Source organism: Hibiscus syriacus, unplaced genomic scaffold, assembly GCF_006381635.1.
Source record: "Hibiscus syriacus cultivar Baekdansim isolate YM2019G1 unplaced genomic scaffold, ASM638163v2 tig00110621_pilon, whole genome shotgun sequence".
NCBI classification, from domain to species: Eukaryota; Viridiplantae; Streptophyta; class Magnoliopsida; order Malvales; family Malvaceae; genus Hibiscus; species Hibiscus syriacus.
Window position 1 is genome coordinate 1,195,518 of NW_024062802.1, and position 15,323 is coordinate 1,210,840.

At 34.5% G+C, this 15,323-nt stretch overlaps 2 protein-coding genes across 2 annotated transcripts; both read left to right on the plus strand.

Annotated features, from left to right (window-relative positions):
* The first annotated feature begins 2,635 nt into the window (after window positions 1-2,635).
* On the plus strand, window positions 2,636-7,708 carry LOC120136053 (probable methyltransferase PMT26). The gene is made up of 12 exons (XM_039152170.1): window positions 2,636-2,855; window positions 3,323-3,568; window positions 3,599-3,899; window positions 4,056-4,133; window positions 4,230-4,547; window positions 4,638-4,787; window positions 5,595-5,865; window positions 5,984-6,094; window positions 6,184-6,361; window positions 6,685-6,957; window positions 7,050-7,244; window positions 7,379-7,708. The coding sequence occupies exons 2-12, from the start codon at window positions 3,375-3,377 to the stop codon at window positions 7,605-7,607; spliced, it is 2,298 nt and encodes a 765-aa protein (XP_039008101.1). The 5' UTR covers window positions 2,636-2,855; window positions 3,323-3,374; the 3' UTR covers window positions 7,608-7,708.
* A 1,435-nt stretch (window positions 7,709-9,143) lies between these two features.
* Window positions 9,144-9,825, plus strand: LOC120136010 (nuclear transcription factor Y subunit B-7-like). Its single transcript, XM_039152133.1, has one exon. The coding sequence runs from the start codon at window positions 9,144-9,146 to the stop codon at window positions 9,780-9,782; it is 639 nt and encodes a 212-aa protein (XP_039008064.1). The 3' UTR covers window positions 9,783-9,825.
* Window positions 9,826-15,323: the final 5,498 nt, after the last annotated feature.

Sequence of the window (15,323 nt, forward strand, 5' to 3'; positions counted from 1 at the left end):
AGCAAAAATCTAAGGGGAGGAGAAAAAGCCTTTAGCATGCACTTCCAGAGCTTCCCTCAGCCACCACGAACTGCTCCCAGTGAGCTAGCTCCTCTCGGAGGCCTAGAACGCCACTCCCTCAAGCTTGTCACGGAGAAATGCCACGGCAAAATGAATTGGCGAAGAACGTTTTCTCTAAATTTTAGGCTCTTGGCGGCTTTTCAAAAGTCTCCTTTCTATTGTGGCTTCATCCTCTATTTATAGGGGGAGAAAAACCCTAAAGATTTGTGTCAAAATTCCAAAGATACCCCAAATCATGCTTAATTCACGTGATGATAGGGTAGAGCTGGCAGTGATTCTGCTAGGCAGCTGGCAATGGTCCAACCTGGGTGGTTGACTGGGCAGGTAAGGATCTACGCTGATCCAGGCAGATTTCTCAGTCATGATTACAGATCCGGATTTCTCGGTCATGATCAGAGATCCCGTGAAAATAGGGACAGTTGGCTCTAAAAATATCTTCTTTCATTTTGTTCGCTATCGAAATGCCAATCCAGCTCGGCATTTTCATTCTACTCAACAATCTTCTTATGCCATGGCATTTACTTTTTTTCTTTTCCTTGCTATCAAATCCTGCACATCATCAAACAAACACCTTCCCCATAAAACAACACTGATAACAAAATAAAATGCCACGACAAATAGAATTCCACCTCATGCAACTATATGCTCCTAAATGCATCTAAATGATCCTAAATGGGCTCTTAAACATTCAATAACTGAAGTGAAAAGGTCCCAAAATATGACCTTTTTACGGAGTTATCAGTAAGCACTCCATTGGCGAATCACTTTAAGCTCTCATCAGAACAGTGCCCTAAGACAGATAAGGAAGCTGAAGATATGGCAAAGGTTTCGTATTCTAATGTTGTTGGCTGCTTGATGTACAATTGTATGTACTCATCCTGATTTAGCTCATGTTGTTAGTCAAGTTTGTAAGTACATGTCTAAACCTGGTAAACAACATTGGGAAGCATCAAGTGGATCTTTAGGTACTTAAAGGGTACTGTGGGATATTGAATTATTTTTGTAGTCAATGGGATAATCCTTTGGTTGTAGGATATGTAGATTCAGACTATGCGGGTGATTTGGATAATAGAAGATCTACGACAGGGTATGTCTTTATTCTTGGTAGAGGGCCTATTTGTTGGATGTCTATTGTTCAATCTGTTGTGGCATTATCTACAACTGAAGTTGAATACATGGCAGCGGCTGAAGCTGCAAAAGAAGCTTTATGGCTTACTGGTTTAGTGAAGGAGTTGGGTGTTCAGCAAGGTGGAGTTTAGTTGCTTTGTGACAATCAAAGTACTATTCACTTGGCTAAGAATCATGTATATCGTGCTAGAACTAAGCATATTGATATAAGGTTTCACAAGATTAGAGAGTTGGTTGCATCTGGAGAGATTTTGTTTCGGAAGGTACATATTGATGAGAATGTCGTTGATATGTTCACCAAGCCAGTTACGACAGACAAGTTCATGCATTGCTTGGACTTGTTGAATGTTTCGAGTTGTTAAAGAAGTACGGTAACCCAACCCACATTGAATGTTTCCTAAGGGGCAGGATATTCGCCAATGTGGAGATTTGTTAGGTATGGCTCATAAATATATCGGTAAAGAGGACAGAGGATGGAGCGGAGTGAGCGAAGCAAATGCCATCCGTCCTTACAAAGAAAGTCTCGTAGTGGGGGTTACGATTATGTGGGTTGGGAGTGCGGGGGCGTAGCCCCGCGGTACGGTACAGAGTTATTTTTGTAAATATGTACCAGAGTTTATTTATTATAAAATGAGATGTAACCAAAACCTATGAGATATTGAATAAAAATTCGAGCGCAGCCTAGGGCTCCGAGGACGTAAGCACATTGTTGAACCTCGTTAAAATTCTTGTGTTCTTTCCGTTTTCTTTACCCGATTATTCAATAGAAATTAATCCATGGAGTTACCATATGGAAGGTAGATAAATATTTTAGTGATTTTTTATCAAATTATATATATTTGCGATTATAACATTCAACCTTAAGAGAAGTATGTGAAAGAGAAGAAGATTAAAGAAATTTAATTTTTTTGTTTGAAAGAAAAAAAAAGAAATGGAAAAAATGAAAAGATTAAAATTAACTAAATGTGTTCATTTCATTTACCAATTAAAAAAATATAACTTTACCAATAATCAGTTGGTTTAGTAGGATGAGGTACTAGATTCTTTAAGCAATGTCAGATATTTGAATTATGGTGTTTGTAGATAAAGTAAATTAGGTTGCGATAGTCACCTTTGATTTTGCAGTATTCAATCTGAATTAGTCGATCAATAGATTGATTACCGATGGTTCTACCAAAAATATATATATATAACTTTTATGAGCGATAATTTTAATGATTAAATTAAAATATTTTGAAGTATGGTAACCAAAACAATAATAATCTAATAATTGAGTGAACAATGATATTGTGTTTAGATATATGTTTTTCGGAAACAAATGGAGCTTAATTAATCCATTGTTTTCGCGGGCTTTTCCCTTTCCCGTGGCCGACTCTTTCTCTTGGTGTTCTCTCGTTCACGAAAGCTCTGTTCCCCTTTTTATCTCTCTTTTGTTTTTTAATCTCACATAATCTCTAAATTACACACTATTAATTTTAAAAAAAAAACCCTAAAGAAATACTTTTAATTCCAGCGGTAGCTAAAAGCTGGAATTCACTGTTATATGTAAATATATTTATATAAAATAAATCAATATCATTCTGCCTTTGCTTAACGCAGAAACAAATCAATAACGGTCGTTAAAGCTCTCTTCTCTTTTTCAGATCTTTTCATTTTTGTGTTTTCAGGTATATTTCTTTTGCTTTCCTTGTTAGATTTCTTTGTTTGTTGCAGATCTAATGTGGTAGGAGTCTTAAACTTGTACTGGCTTTATCTGTTTTATCTGTATTTGAGCTAAATTTGAACATAATCTTTGTATATGGTGCAATTTGTTCAACTTATTTATAATCATTTTTTATATTGATATAAAGCTAATATTTTGATAGTATTATTTTGAACTGTGATAGCGGTTTTCAGTTTTAGTCCTAGATTATTCGACCTGAAAATGGATGCCATTCCATGTTTCTTTCTTTCCAAAGCATAAATTGTTTCTATGGTTCTTGATGAAGAATTGTGTAAGCGTGAAAAATTAATTTAGCTTTAATTTTTCTTAGTGGAAGTGAGTAAAATTTGTGAGCCTTAATTTTACTGACATTCTTAGATATGCTGCATTTTGTTTAGTTAGCTTGCTTCTAAATTTTGTTTTCATAAAAAGTTCAGGTGTATATTTTTGAAGAATTGATTGGAAAAAGAAGGAAATAGTGATCATGGCTTTAGGGAAATACAGTAGAGTAGATAATAATAAGAGTTCCTCGTCTTCGAGTTATTGTTCCACTGTCACCATTGTGATTTTCATGGGATTATGCTTAGTTGGGATTTGGATGATAACCTCGTCCTGGGTTGTCCCGCTTCAGAACGGGGATGATATGGCTGAAGAAAAGAAAAATCAGGTCGAGAATCAGTTTCGGCCAGTACTCATGGATAGCAAAAACAGCGGCAACAAGCCACAGTTTGAAGATAAGCCCGATGATCTAGGTAAGGATGCTCCGCAAGGGGATTCAAATGTGAGTCTAGCTAAAGATGAGGGCAAAACCAACTTCAATGCAAAAGAAAATAATGAGAACGCTGAAGAGACTAAGTTGGAGAAGTCTAAGAAGGATAATGAGCAATCCAATCCTGAAGGTGGAGTGAAAAACAATGGAAGCAGCGAGAATCCGGGTGGACAAGGGTCTGAAAACAGCAATGATAAACCTTATTCTAATGAGAATGACAAGAAATCCTATTCTAATGATTCTGAAAAGAAACGCAATGAAAGCTCTTCTTGGACTAAAGGGGATAAGGTTGATAAAAATGTCGACAAAGTCTTGGATAAAAGCTCTGATGGTCAGGTGAAAAATAAGAGCTCAGATGAAGTTTTTCCATCTGGTGCTCAGTCTGAAAGTTCTGACGGTCAAGTGAAAAAGAAGAGCTCAAATGAAGTTTTCCCATCTGGTGCTCAGTCTGAAAACTCTGATGGTCAAGCGAAAGAGAAGAGCTCAAATGAAGTTTTCCCATCTGGTGCTCAATCTGAAAGCTCTGATAGTCAAGTGGAAAAGAAGAGCTCAAATGAAGTTTTCCCATCTGGTGCTCAGTCTGAGCTTTTGAAGGAAACAAAGATTCAGAATGGATCCTTCTCTACTCAGGCGGCAGAATCAAAAAATGAAAAAGATGCTCAGTCGTCAAACTCATCATCAAAGGAATACAGTTGGAAGCTTTGCAATACCACTGCCGGGCCTGATTTTATCCCCTGCCTTGACAATTGTGAGGCCATCAGGAATCTCCATAGTACCAAACATTATGAACATCGAGAGAGGCACTGTCCAGAAGCATCACCAACCTGCCTTGTTCCTCTTCCTGAAGGATACAAATACCCAATTCCATGGCCGAAAAGTAGGGACAAGGTACTTGAACCTAACATGTGTTGGTTTAACTTTTCAGTTTGATTTCATTCTTGATAAGATGTATTAACAAAAGCTTTCATCCTGTTGCAGATTTGGTACAGAAATGTTCCCCATTCCCAGCTAGTAAAATTTAAAGGAGGTCAGAATTGGGTGGAAATTTCCGGGAATTACTTAACATTCCCTGGTGGTGGAACCCAGTTTAGGAGAGGTGCACTTCATTATATCGACTTCATACAAAAGGTGATTTCTCAAATTGAATGTATTGTTTTTGAACTTCTATATTGTATCGTATCATTGACTACTGTGTCTCACTCCCCATGGTGTGGTCTCTACTTGTTGAATATTCATTTTTGTCTTTCTGCTTGTAGCCTATTATTACAGTGGTAATACTTGTATAACACAAGATAAAAGCTGCGGCATGAATATTTTTGATCTGAAGCTATATCTTAAAATTAGATTTCAGTACCTTATTTTAGAGCACAATAGCTATTATTATCAAGAAGATTTTTATTCTTATAGTTATCTTAAACCTACAATTTTCCAGTCCATGAAAGAGGTCGGGAGATTATATTAGAAGCAATTCCTAAACCTGAAATTCCTTGCTTTTGTTGGGTCATTTTTTCCAATAAGAAGAAAGTGATTCATTCAATCTTTATTTTTGATTGATCAAGAAAGGGAAGTAGGCACTGGCATATTCATTAAGTGCTTTTGTGGTTGACAGGCATACCTGTAAGGAGCGTTAAGAAGCTTTTATTATCTGAATTATGGACATTGGTTGATATAAGTTTGAGTGCGTGGCTATGTGCATATATGATATATCTGTTTCATTTCTTGTGAGGCGTTCTATATCTGCAATTTTGATTGCACGCATCTTTTCTACAAATCTTGATTTGTTTTAAAAAGAATGCATGTTTACCACCCGTGGAGTTACTTGTTGCATTCCAGTAATGATGACGATAAGAAATAGTAAATGAATTTTATTCATGGTCAATCTTTCCTCTCCTGCATTTCCATCATCCTGTACTTGATGTTTGATTACATCTGCAGTCTGTGCCTGATATAGCATGGGGGAAACACTCTCGAGTGCTGTTGGATATTGGATGTGGGGTTGCCAGCTTTGGAGGTTATCTTTTTGAAAGAAATGTGATCACTATGTCGTTAGCACCAAAAGATGAACATGAAGCTCAAGTACAATTTGCACTTGAAAGGGGAATTCCTGCTGTGTCTGCTGTGATGGGTACTAAGAGACTTCCCTACCCTAGCAGTGCATTTGATGTTATTCACTGTGCACGATGTAGAGTTCCATGGCACATAGAAGGTATACAACCTCCTCCATAAATTTTAATAACGAGCTGTCTTCAAGTTTTTAATCAATTATTGCAATACATTTTATGAATTTGGCTGTGCTTGAATATTTGCTGGTCTTACCAATACAGGTGGTAAACTCCTTTTAGAGCTCAACCGTTTGCTACGACCTGGTGGTTTCTTTGTGTGGTCTGCTACTCCTGTTTATCGGAGAAAAGGTGATGATGCTGAAATCTGGAAAGGTAAATAATCCCATTGTACTTTTTCTGGTCTTGTATGAGAATTCTATTGTGTCTTGCTCCTCCTGAATATATGCGTGGGTTTTGTGCAGCTATGATTGAACAAACGAAATCTTTGTGCTGGGAGTTCTTAAACGAAACTAAAATGGAACCAGTAAATAAGGTGGCTATAGCAACATTTAGAAAGCCTAAATCTAATGACTGCTATGAGCAAAGGCCACAGCAAGTGCCTCCATTATGTCCTGAGTCTGATGATCCAAATGCGGCGTGGTAATACTTTTCTTTTTCTTTTTTGACTTGGATGTAAAAACTATATCCTTGCTAAAACCAATTCGAACACTTCATCTTAAGAAGACACCAGAAATATCCACTGAGCAGTAAACAATATGCTAACTTGCATTCTTTGAGTAAGCTATTCAATTCTCTTTTCGTAAATTTGGCAAACGAACTATCTGATTGACTTGCAGAAAAAGAACGCATATCACTTGTCAATAAGAATGTAGTTGCTCTTTTCATTATTACTTTAGCATAAATATGGTTCTCTTCCAATATAGCCTACCCAAACAACCATTTAATTTGATTCTTATATGCAGGAATGTATCACTTCAAACATGCATGCACAAAGTACCCGTAGATGCATCAAAACGTGGGTCTAAGTGGCCTGAGCATTGGCCAGAAAGGTTGGAAAAAACGCCTTATTGGTTGTCGAGTTCCCAAGTCGGAGTTTATAGCAAAGCAGCACCAGAGGATTTTACTGCTGACATTGAGTCCTGGAAACAGGTGGTCACCAAGTCATACATGAATAATATGGGAATAGACTGGTCATCAGTCCGAAATGTCATGGACATGAGAGCTATTTATGGAGGGTAAGCAACGGTTATAATTGTTCAACCCGCTACTCTCTTTGTTATGTTGTTTCGTCTCCTTTTCCTGGATTCTGACTGCGGTTTGCTCTCAGGTTTGCTGCAGCACTCAAAGATAAGAATTTATGGGTCATGAATGTCGTCCCGATCGACTCTCCAGACACACTTCCTATAATATACGAAAGAGGTCTGTTTGGTATATATCATGATTGGTGTGAATCATTTAGCACCTACCCGAGATCTTACGATCTTCTCCATGCTGACCATATATTCTCCAAGGTTCAAAAGAGGTTGGTATCAGTAGTTTCCTTGATTTACATGTATGCTTTAGAGCCAGAATCCCTGTTTCCATTGTGAGCCGTAATGTGCTATTGATCATCTACTTCACCCTTTTAACTGTGCTATGGTTTTCGAGCACTCGTAGGTGCAATTTCATTGCTTTGGTTGCCGAGGTCGATCGAATACTAAGGCCGGGAGGGAAGCTTATTGCTCGAGACCATGTCGAGACTATTACCAAGCTGGAGGATATGTTCCGGTCCATGCATTGGGAAGTCAAGAAGAAATACTCCCAGGACAAGGAAGGCTTGATTTGTGTTCAGAAATCGATGTGGCGACCTACGGAGATAGAGACGCTCACATATACCATTGCTTAGGCATCGGTTTCTCATCTTTTGCCTTTTACTCTCTTCTCTTGTGGTTGCTAACTGCAATTTTTGGTATGTAATAGCCCTTGTAGAGGCTTGTATCATGTTAAGTAGGCCTTTAGTATTTGCATTTTATTCCTTTAAACTATGAGCTTGCTTTCCAGGATTCCACGTAATCAGTGTTATACTGTCATCTCTTCAATGGAAAACGATGTTCAGGCATTCATGGCTGCAACATTTACAGAAACTAGAACAGGCAACAACTAAGAGGAACATGTAATCTAAGCTATTAATTTTAAGTTACATTTCTTAAATCTCTAAAAAGTGGGACGGAGAGGATAAGATATAATTATTTAAAATTGCATATTTTTATTTATCGGTTTAATAATTTAAATTAATTTTTCCTACTTGGAAGAAAAAATAAAATAGAAATCTATATAATCAATATAGTCGACAAACACCAAGATTAAGTCGGTTCGATTAAATCGATTAAGACCTATATTGATTAATTAGTTGACTAAAGCATTGGTTAATGGATTAAATCAAATCAATTAAATTCTTTGATTGTTCTCCTCTATCAGATCAATTAATTAAACTACCTTTTATATTAAACTAAAGGGAAAAGTATACAAATGGTACACGGTGTTGCTTTGTTGAGGTTATAAAGTGGTCTCCCGACTCTATGATATTATTTTGTTGAGTCTCTCGACTATTAAAAGTTACAAAATATTCATCCAATTATTCATATATTCCAAACTCACCCTCTTTCGTTAAAATATTGACTGTCGTCTGAGCTGGACATTAATCTGTTGTATGGGATATAATAAAATCATATTTTTAATGAAGTCTATTGATTGTCATTGCTTCCAATCATTGACTCGATGACATAATGTTTAAAACATTGGCTCGAAGACATAATGTAAACAGAGAGTCGATCCAGAAAATACAACTCAAACGGTTTTGTGATCTAATTTTATTATATCACAGTCAAAAGATTAACGTCTAGTTTAGACAGACGCCAATTTTTTATTGAAAATGGACGAGTTTGGAACATACGAATAGTCAGATGATCATTTTGTAACTTTTAATAGTCGGTTGATTAAACAAAAAAGTTTCCTATAGTCAGAGGACTATTTATAACTTTTAATAATCAAAAAAACTCAACAAAACAATATCCTATAGTCCGGAGACCATTCGTGTATTTTACCATAAAATAAAATTTGACGTAAAATTTAAAATTCTAATTCAAGTTAAATAATATTTGATTCCGAAAAGTATTAATCTAACCCTAAAATAAGTGAAATTCCAATTACATTTCCTACACAAAAAGGCAATGATTTGTTAATGAGATCAAGTCATGGCCATAACAAATTGACACGCATGAGGAGCGAGTCACTTGGTCAAAACAAGGCATAGTTTAGTTTCACCTTCAACACCCTACTTTCATGCAAATGTTTCCATCTATTTCACCCAAAATAAAACTAGCAATTATTCTCCCTTAAATATTATTAAAGCATTGTGAGGGATTTTTTTATCATTAAAAAAATGGAAAATGAATTTAGCCATGGAAATGTGACACATGTGACTAGTAAAGGTAAACCCGACAGCCCACGTGTCGCATGTAGTGATGGCAATACCACCAACAACAATAACAACAATAAAGAACAAGATCGTTTTCTTCCAATAGCAAATGTGAGTAGAATCTTGAAGAAAGTGATCCCGAGCAATGGGAAGATCTCCAAGGACGCAAAGGAAACAATCCAAGAATGCGTGTCGGAGTTCATCAGTTTCGTCACTGGGGAAGCCTCGGACAAATGCCAGAGAGAGAAAAGGAAGACGATAAATGGAGATGATATCATATGGGCAATCACCACATTAGGGTTCGAGGAATACGTCGAACCCTTAAAATTGTACCTAAGCAAATATCGAGAGATTGAAGACGAGAAGCTTATATTCCCGAAGCAACAAAGACCGGAGCTGCAACAACAACAACAACAACGACTCTTCCAGAAACAACAATCCGAATATGAACAAAATTTAGGGTTCAACGACAACAACAATAATGTATATTCTTCATTAAATGTTTTGTCTCATCATCATCATCACCACCCTCCTTTTGTTCCTTCGGACCAACCATTTTCCTTGCCTTTCTCTTCCAATTCCTTTCGAAAGCAATTACAGTAGTATGATTTTGATTCCGTGGGACGTTGGTAAAAACAATTGGATTTCTTTTCCACTTTTATTCTTCTGTATTCATTTGCAATGTTAATTAAGTTCATATATACATTTTAATATATATACGTTATTATTATGCTCTTATTATTATTATTAGTATTATAATTTTTGCATAATTTGATAATTAACTCATCTTTTTACTCGTGAAAAAAGGAAATATTTTATGTACTTACATCAAGCAAATTATATATATTTCATCAGGCATCCATATATTTGGTGCCATGGTATGCCCTTTGTATATTTGCATGTTATGTTTCGTGATCAGAGGTGAAGCTAGAAAATTTTATGGGACGGAATTAATTTAATCATAATATTTTTGAAGGATTAATTCATAATTTTATCATTTTAAGAGAACTAAAATGTAGTTTTACCATATATTAACTTATGAGTTTATGATTTTCAGATGGACTTTAAAATAACTTTACTATTTAAACTATAAAGCATATTGCATGTATAATACTAACTAGTTTTGCATGTATTTAAGGGCACAGACTACTGTTGCATAAGCTAGCACTTGCACTGGTAGGGGGACCTGTCAGTCCACCAAACACAAGCTTGTTTCGATTCTTGTACATGTAAACGGAGATTAAGGGGAGTAAAAAGGAAATTTATTTCTTATAATACTCCTATTGCATTAATAATAATTTTCATTTGTCGGTTATTTTTTGGGTAAATAACATCACATGTCATTTAACTAAAATAGGATTACAGATCATTAAATTTCATAAAAATTATATATAAATTATTACACGATTGTTATAAATTATTTATTTTATCGTTAAAAATGAAACATTGGTTCGTGTTCGATTCTTAATACAATTTTTTTTCTGTCTTGTTGGTTACGAACTTTCAACACTACATGAATTGCTAATAATACACATGCAGTCAAACGCTTAAAAATGCATTTAGATGAAAAGATGAATGAAATTGCTTATAAAAAGAATCAATCCTAATATCAAATTATGGTTGAAAGGGTTTATTTTAGGGATGAGTATGGGATCTGAACTCGACGGGTTCCGATCGAGTCGGTTTTTTTTTAAATTAGGGTCGGGTTCAAGTTTAGTGTGATAAATACTCGACCCGAAAAAATATAATTTGAATTTATATATTTAGGAATAATTACAATAATGTCTTTCTATATATTATTTTTTCAATTAAATCGTTTTTATTGAATAAAAATAATATTTTATTATTATTTCGGATCGGGTCGGATCGAGTTCGGATTTTATCTCAAAAAGTCGGGTCAGGTCGGGTCGGGTGAATGATGTAAAATTTTCGGGTCTGGTCGGGGTGGCCAAAACCCGACCCATACCCATTCCTAGTTTATTTATCCAAATATATTTCCCTAGTTTATTTATCCAAATAAAAAAAAATCACTATTTAAATAACATTCGCCTATGATTAATTATTGAAATGACAAAAAAGACACGTGACGTCAAACATATTTTTCTTTTCGGAAGATGATTTTAACATGATAAACTTTATTTATGTGGTAGGAAATCGACCATAACCTTCAATGGTCGAGACAAATGGAAGAAAGGAAAATAAAAATGAGCTATCAACATGAAATTTTGTATAAATTGTCTAAAAAAAGAGAATGGACGCGACGGGTATCGAAGATATGTGTCGTTGTTGTTGTTGTATGATTCGTGTCTGTGTTCAGTAAACATGTGTTTAAATATAGCTTTTGAAACATGCACTCATTGAGTTATTAAATATAAGACATATACATGTGGGACATTATTACTATATGATTCTAGTTATTTTTGTGTAAATACGTGTTTTGAAACCACATTCATATAAGTTAGCATTTCAATGGTTCATCCATTTATGGCGGATTTATCTAGAAGCTATGAATGACTTGGAGAAATGTACTATCCACATTCATGTAAGTTAGCATTTCAATGGTTCATCCATTTATGGCGGATTCATCTAGAAATTATGAATAAGACTTTTGCTCACTCCATTGCTCAACTATATGAGTATTTTGTTAACCATCCTAATGGTTGAGACATTTTGTCACCAAAATATTGTGTGTTTTTGTTGTCTTTATATTTGTTCCCATTTTAATCACATAAAGAGGGAAAGAGGTATTTTCATATATATATATATTATATATTTTCCAACAAATGAAACATGCTTAAAAGATTGCAAGTTCAGTATTTTCCAAGATTATGTCATATGTTTAATTATGGATAATAATTTTATATGAATTCAATAAATTTTGATTTGGTCAAATTGATAAGATCTAATATTTTTATATATAAAGTTAAGCTCGAGTCAAGTTAGGTCATTTTTAAAATGAAAAAATCTATGATCTGATTCGATTCGAGATAGTAATATATTTTTTATATATTTAAGGATAATTTCTAATACCTTTCTCTATATTCTTTCAATTAGATCCTTATTTTATCGAATAAAAAATTATGTGTTTGTGTAGAGTCATGTCATATCGGATGAAATATTTTACTTTAAAATTTAGGTCAAGTTCGAATCGGATAAAACCTCCTAAAAGCTTAGTCAAATCGAGATCAAATGGAGAAGATACTTCTCAGACTAAATTGAGTTGGCTGAAAATATGATCTAATTTTACTCATTATCAGCTTGTGTTTAATTAATCGAATTAAAATATTTAGACATGATATTGATATCAAAATCGAGTAAGAATACAGAAGTTAAAGTTAGTTGGTAACTGGTATTAGGGATGGACACGAAATTCAAACCCGATGGATTTTGATTTGACCTGATCCGTTTAGGTTTGAGTTCTACTTGTTGAAAGATTTTAATCACTTACTTAACAGGTTTTTGACTAAATATAACTTTTTAAATATACACACATTGAGAGATTAAATATAAGTCTTATACATATGTGTCGTCATTGTTGTATGATTCGTATTTGTGTTCATGTAAACATGTATATTTAAATAAACTTTTGAAACATGCACTCATTGAGTTATTAAATATAAGACATATACACGTATGACTTTGTTACAGTATGATTCGTGTTTATTTCATATAATACGTGTCTTCAACATGTATTGTGCGTATTTTTCATCTTCTTTTTTACAATATTAATACAATTTTTCCATGATTTTATTTATTTTTTCTTTTATTTTGTCATCAATTTTAAAATTTATTATCATACGTGATACAAAGGAGTACAAATCTAGAAATTAATGAAAGAAATCTTAATCAACCAATCTATACTTTAATCGATTTGAACATTCAATTTAATTTAAAAAATAAATTAAAATGATAAAAATAAACTCGTCAATTCAATAAACTCAATATTTTCATTTATTTCAAATCGATTTAATCGAACGATGAATTCCCGTAAACAGTAACCTCAGTTGCATCCTGGGAAGACGATGAAACAAACGGTGGTGTGGTGACAGCCGAATAACTCAAACCACTAGAGACAGCCATTGAGAAAGTTTCAGAGAATACACCATGTATCAAACAGAGCAAAAATGAAAACCAAGAGACTGAGAGGGTATTTTACAAATTTGACCATTTCTTAGTTATATAATAAACATTGTAAGGTTAAATAGAATAATAGCAATTTTAGCCCCTCTCAATTATCAATAATTCAATTTAGACCTTTAAATATACAATTGGAAAGTAAAGATAGCATTTCTATGAGAATGACAACAATGAATTTCTTCTTTGTTGGGTCTATATTGTGCAATTTCATACCAATATAGACCCTTTTTTCTGTAAAAAGACTAATCTCTATATTGATTTTAAGCAACAATTTAGACCTTAGAAGCTCAGTATAATTATCTACAATCATGAAACAGAGAGAAGGAAAAAAAAAACCTTCCCATGTGAAAAGTTATCATCAATGGCTTGAGGCCCACCTTGTTGGAAATTAATTGAAGTTTCCAAATGGTTCACCAAATTTTCAAGGGTCAACTACCTATTTGATCATCCACCTATTACTTAGTTTATGTTTTGGTCACCTAACTATTGTTTTCTTTTCAAATCATAACTAACGTTCATTTTGATTCTATTTTTGTCATCTACATATAAAAATTAACGGTGATGCTGACATGTTACCATAAGATATGTCACATCAACATTAAAAATAATAATAAAAGGCCATATCAGCATCATCATTTTTAACGGTGGTGACTAAAACGAACTAATGTAATGTTAGTTTTTTTTTTTTCTAAAAAATAATAATTGGGTGCCCAAAATAGAAATTAAGTAATATGTGAGCGAGCAAATAGATAGTCCAATTTATCATCACTACTCCATTGACGAAGCCAGGGCCTTTTCACTATCAGGTGAATCATATACATTTTAGTTTTACCATCATTCTCATTAGATTTCTCATCCACACAACAACGACATCATCACTACCTTTAGGCGCATCGCCGCCGCTGAGACTTTGGAGGTGTTGTTAACGTACAAGCCGCTGAACACCATCCTGAACCCGAACGCCCTCGACAACAACCGGTACTTACGGTAAGGATCCAGAATATCCATGGCGTGCAAACGAATGCAAACCCGAGCACGGGAGCAAGTTCGAGGATTGGTATTCGTCGACGGTGACGTAAGCCAAAAAGCAGCCACCGCCGGCGACGACGCAGACAAACAAAATGCAAGCTATGGTCCATATGTAGGCATGGCTAGCATCTTCATCGGTTCCGTCATCTGGGGAAATCTAGAAAGAAATGGTATTAGAATTGTGAGTGCGTGGTGGTCATGATGATGATGATGAGGCATGTTTTAGAGTAATGGGATGGGGGAAAGAACCCCTTAGAGATGGGGGAATTTGGCCTAGGGTTGTTATGTCGTTGTTGTTGCAGGCTGGAAACGAGGTATGTGGGATTCTCCTAAGTTAAACATGTTCAAAGTTTGTTCACGTAAATTATGCTTCTCTTTTGTTAATATCACACGGAACAAGAGACAGAGAAACACAACGTGTTCGGCCTAGGTTCATGTTCATCTCTTAAATAAAAAATAAATACTAACTTTTTCTATTAAAATTAAACAATATGCCATAGGATATTTCGAATTTATAAAACTAATATTTTAAAGATTATTGTTTATTAAACTCAATTTTAGTGGCAAAGGGAATGGTATTCTCCTAGAGTTTTACCATAAATCTTCAAACTATAATCCTCATTCAATTTAGTCTTTAAGCTTTTTAGTATTCTAATTTTATCCCCCAATTGCGACTCTCTCATTCTTGATTGATTCCCAAACTTTTGATCATTTTAATTTATCCTCAAACTATGACTCTTATTCTAAATTTTCTTTAACCTTTTAACATTTCAATAACGTCCACCAAATCATTCAAAAGTTCAGAGATGAAATGGGAACATTCATAGTTCGAGGTCTAATATAGAATGCATGTCACATTTTGGGGATGAATTTGAAATTCTAAAAAAAATTAGAGACCAATTTAGAATGAGAGTCATAATTTTGAATAAAACTGAAATATTCAAAAGTTTGGGGACAAATTAATCTAAATTGTTCTTT

Coding starts and splice junctions, on each gene's coding strand:
- LOC120136053 (XM_039152170.1), top strand. CDS start 3,375: ATGGCTTTAGGGAAATACAGTAGAGTAGATAATAATAAGAGTTCCTCG. Junction 3,900..4,055: donor AGAAATCCTATTCTAATGAT/TCTGAAAAGAAA, acceptor GAAAGTTCTGAC/GGTCAAGTGAAAAAGAAGAG. Junction 6,095..6,183: donor TGATGCTGAAATCTGGAAAG/GTAAATAATCCC, acceptor GGTTTTGTGCAG/CTATGATTGAACAAACGAAA.
- LOC120136010 (XM_039152133.1), top strand. CDS start 9,144: ATGGAAAATGAATTTAGCCATGGAAATGTGACACATGTGACTAGTAAA.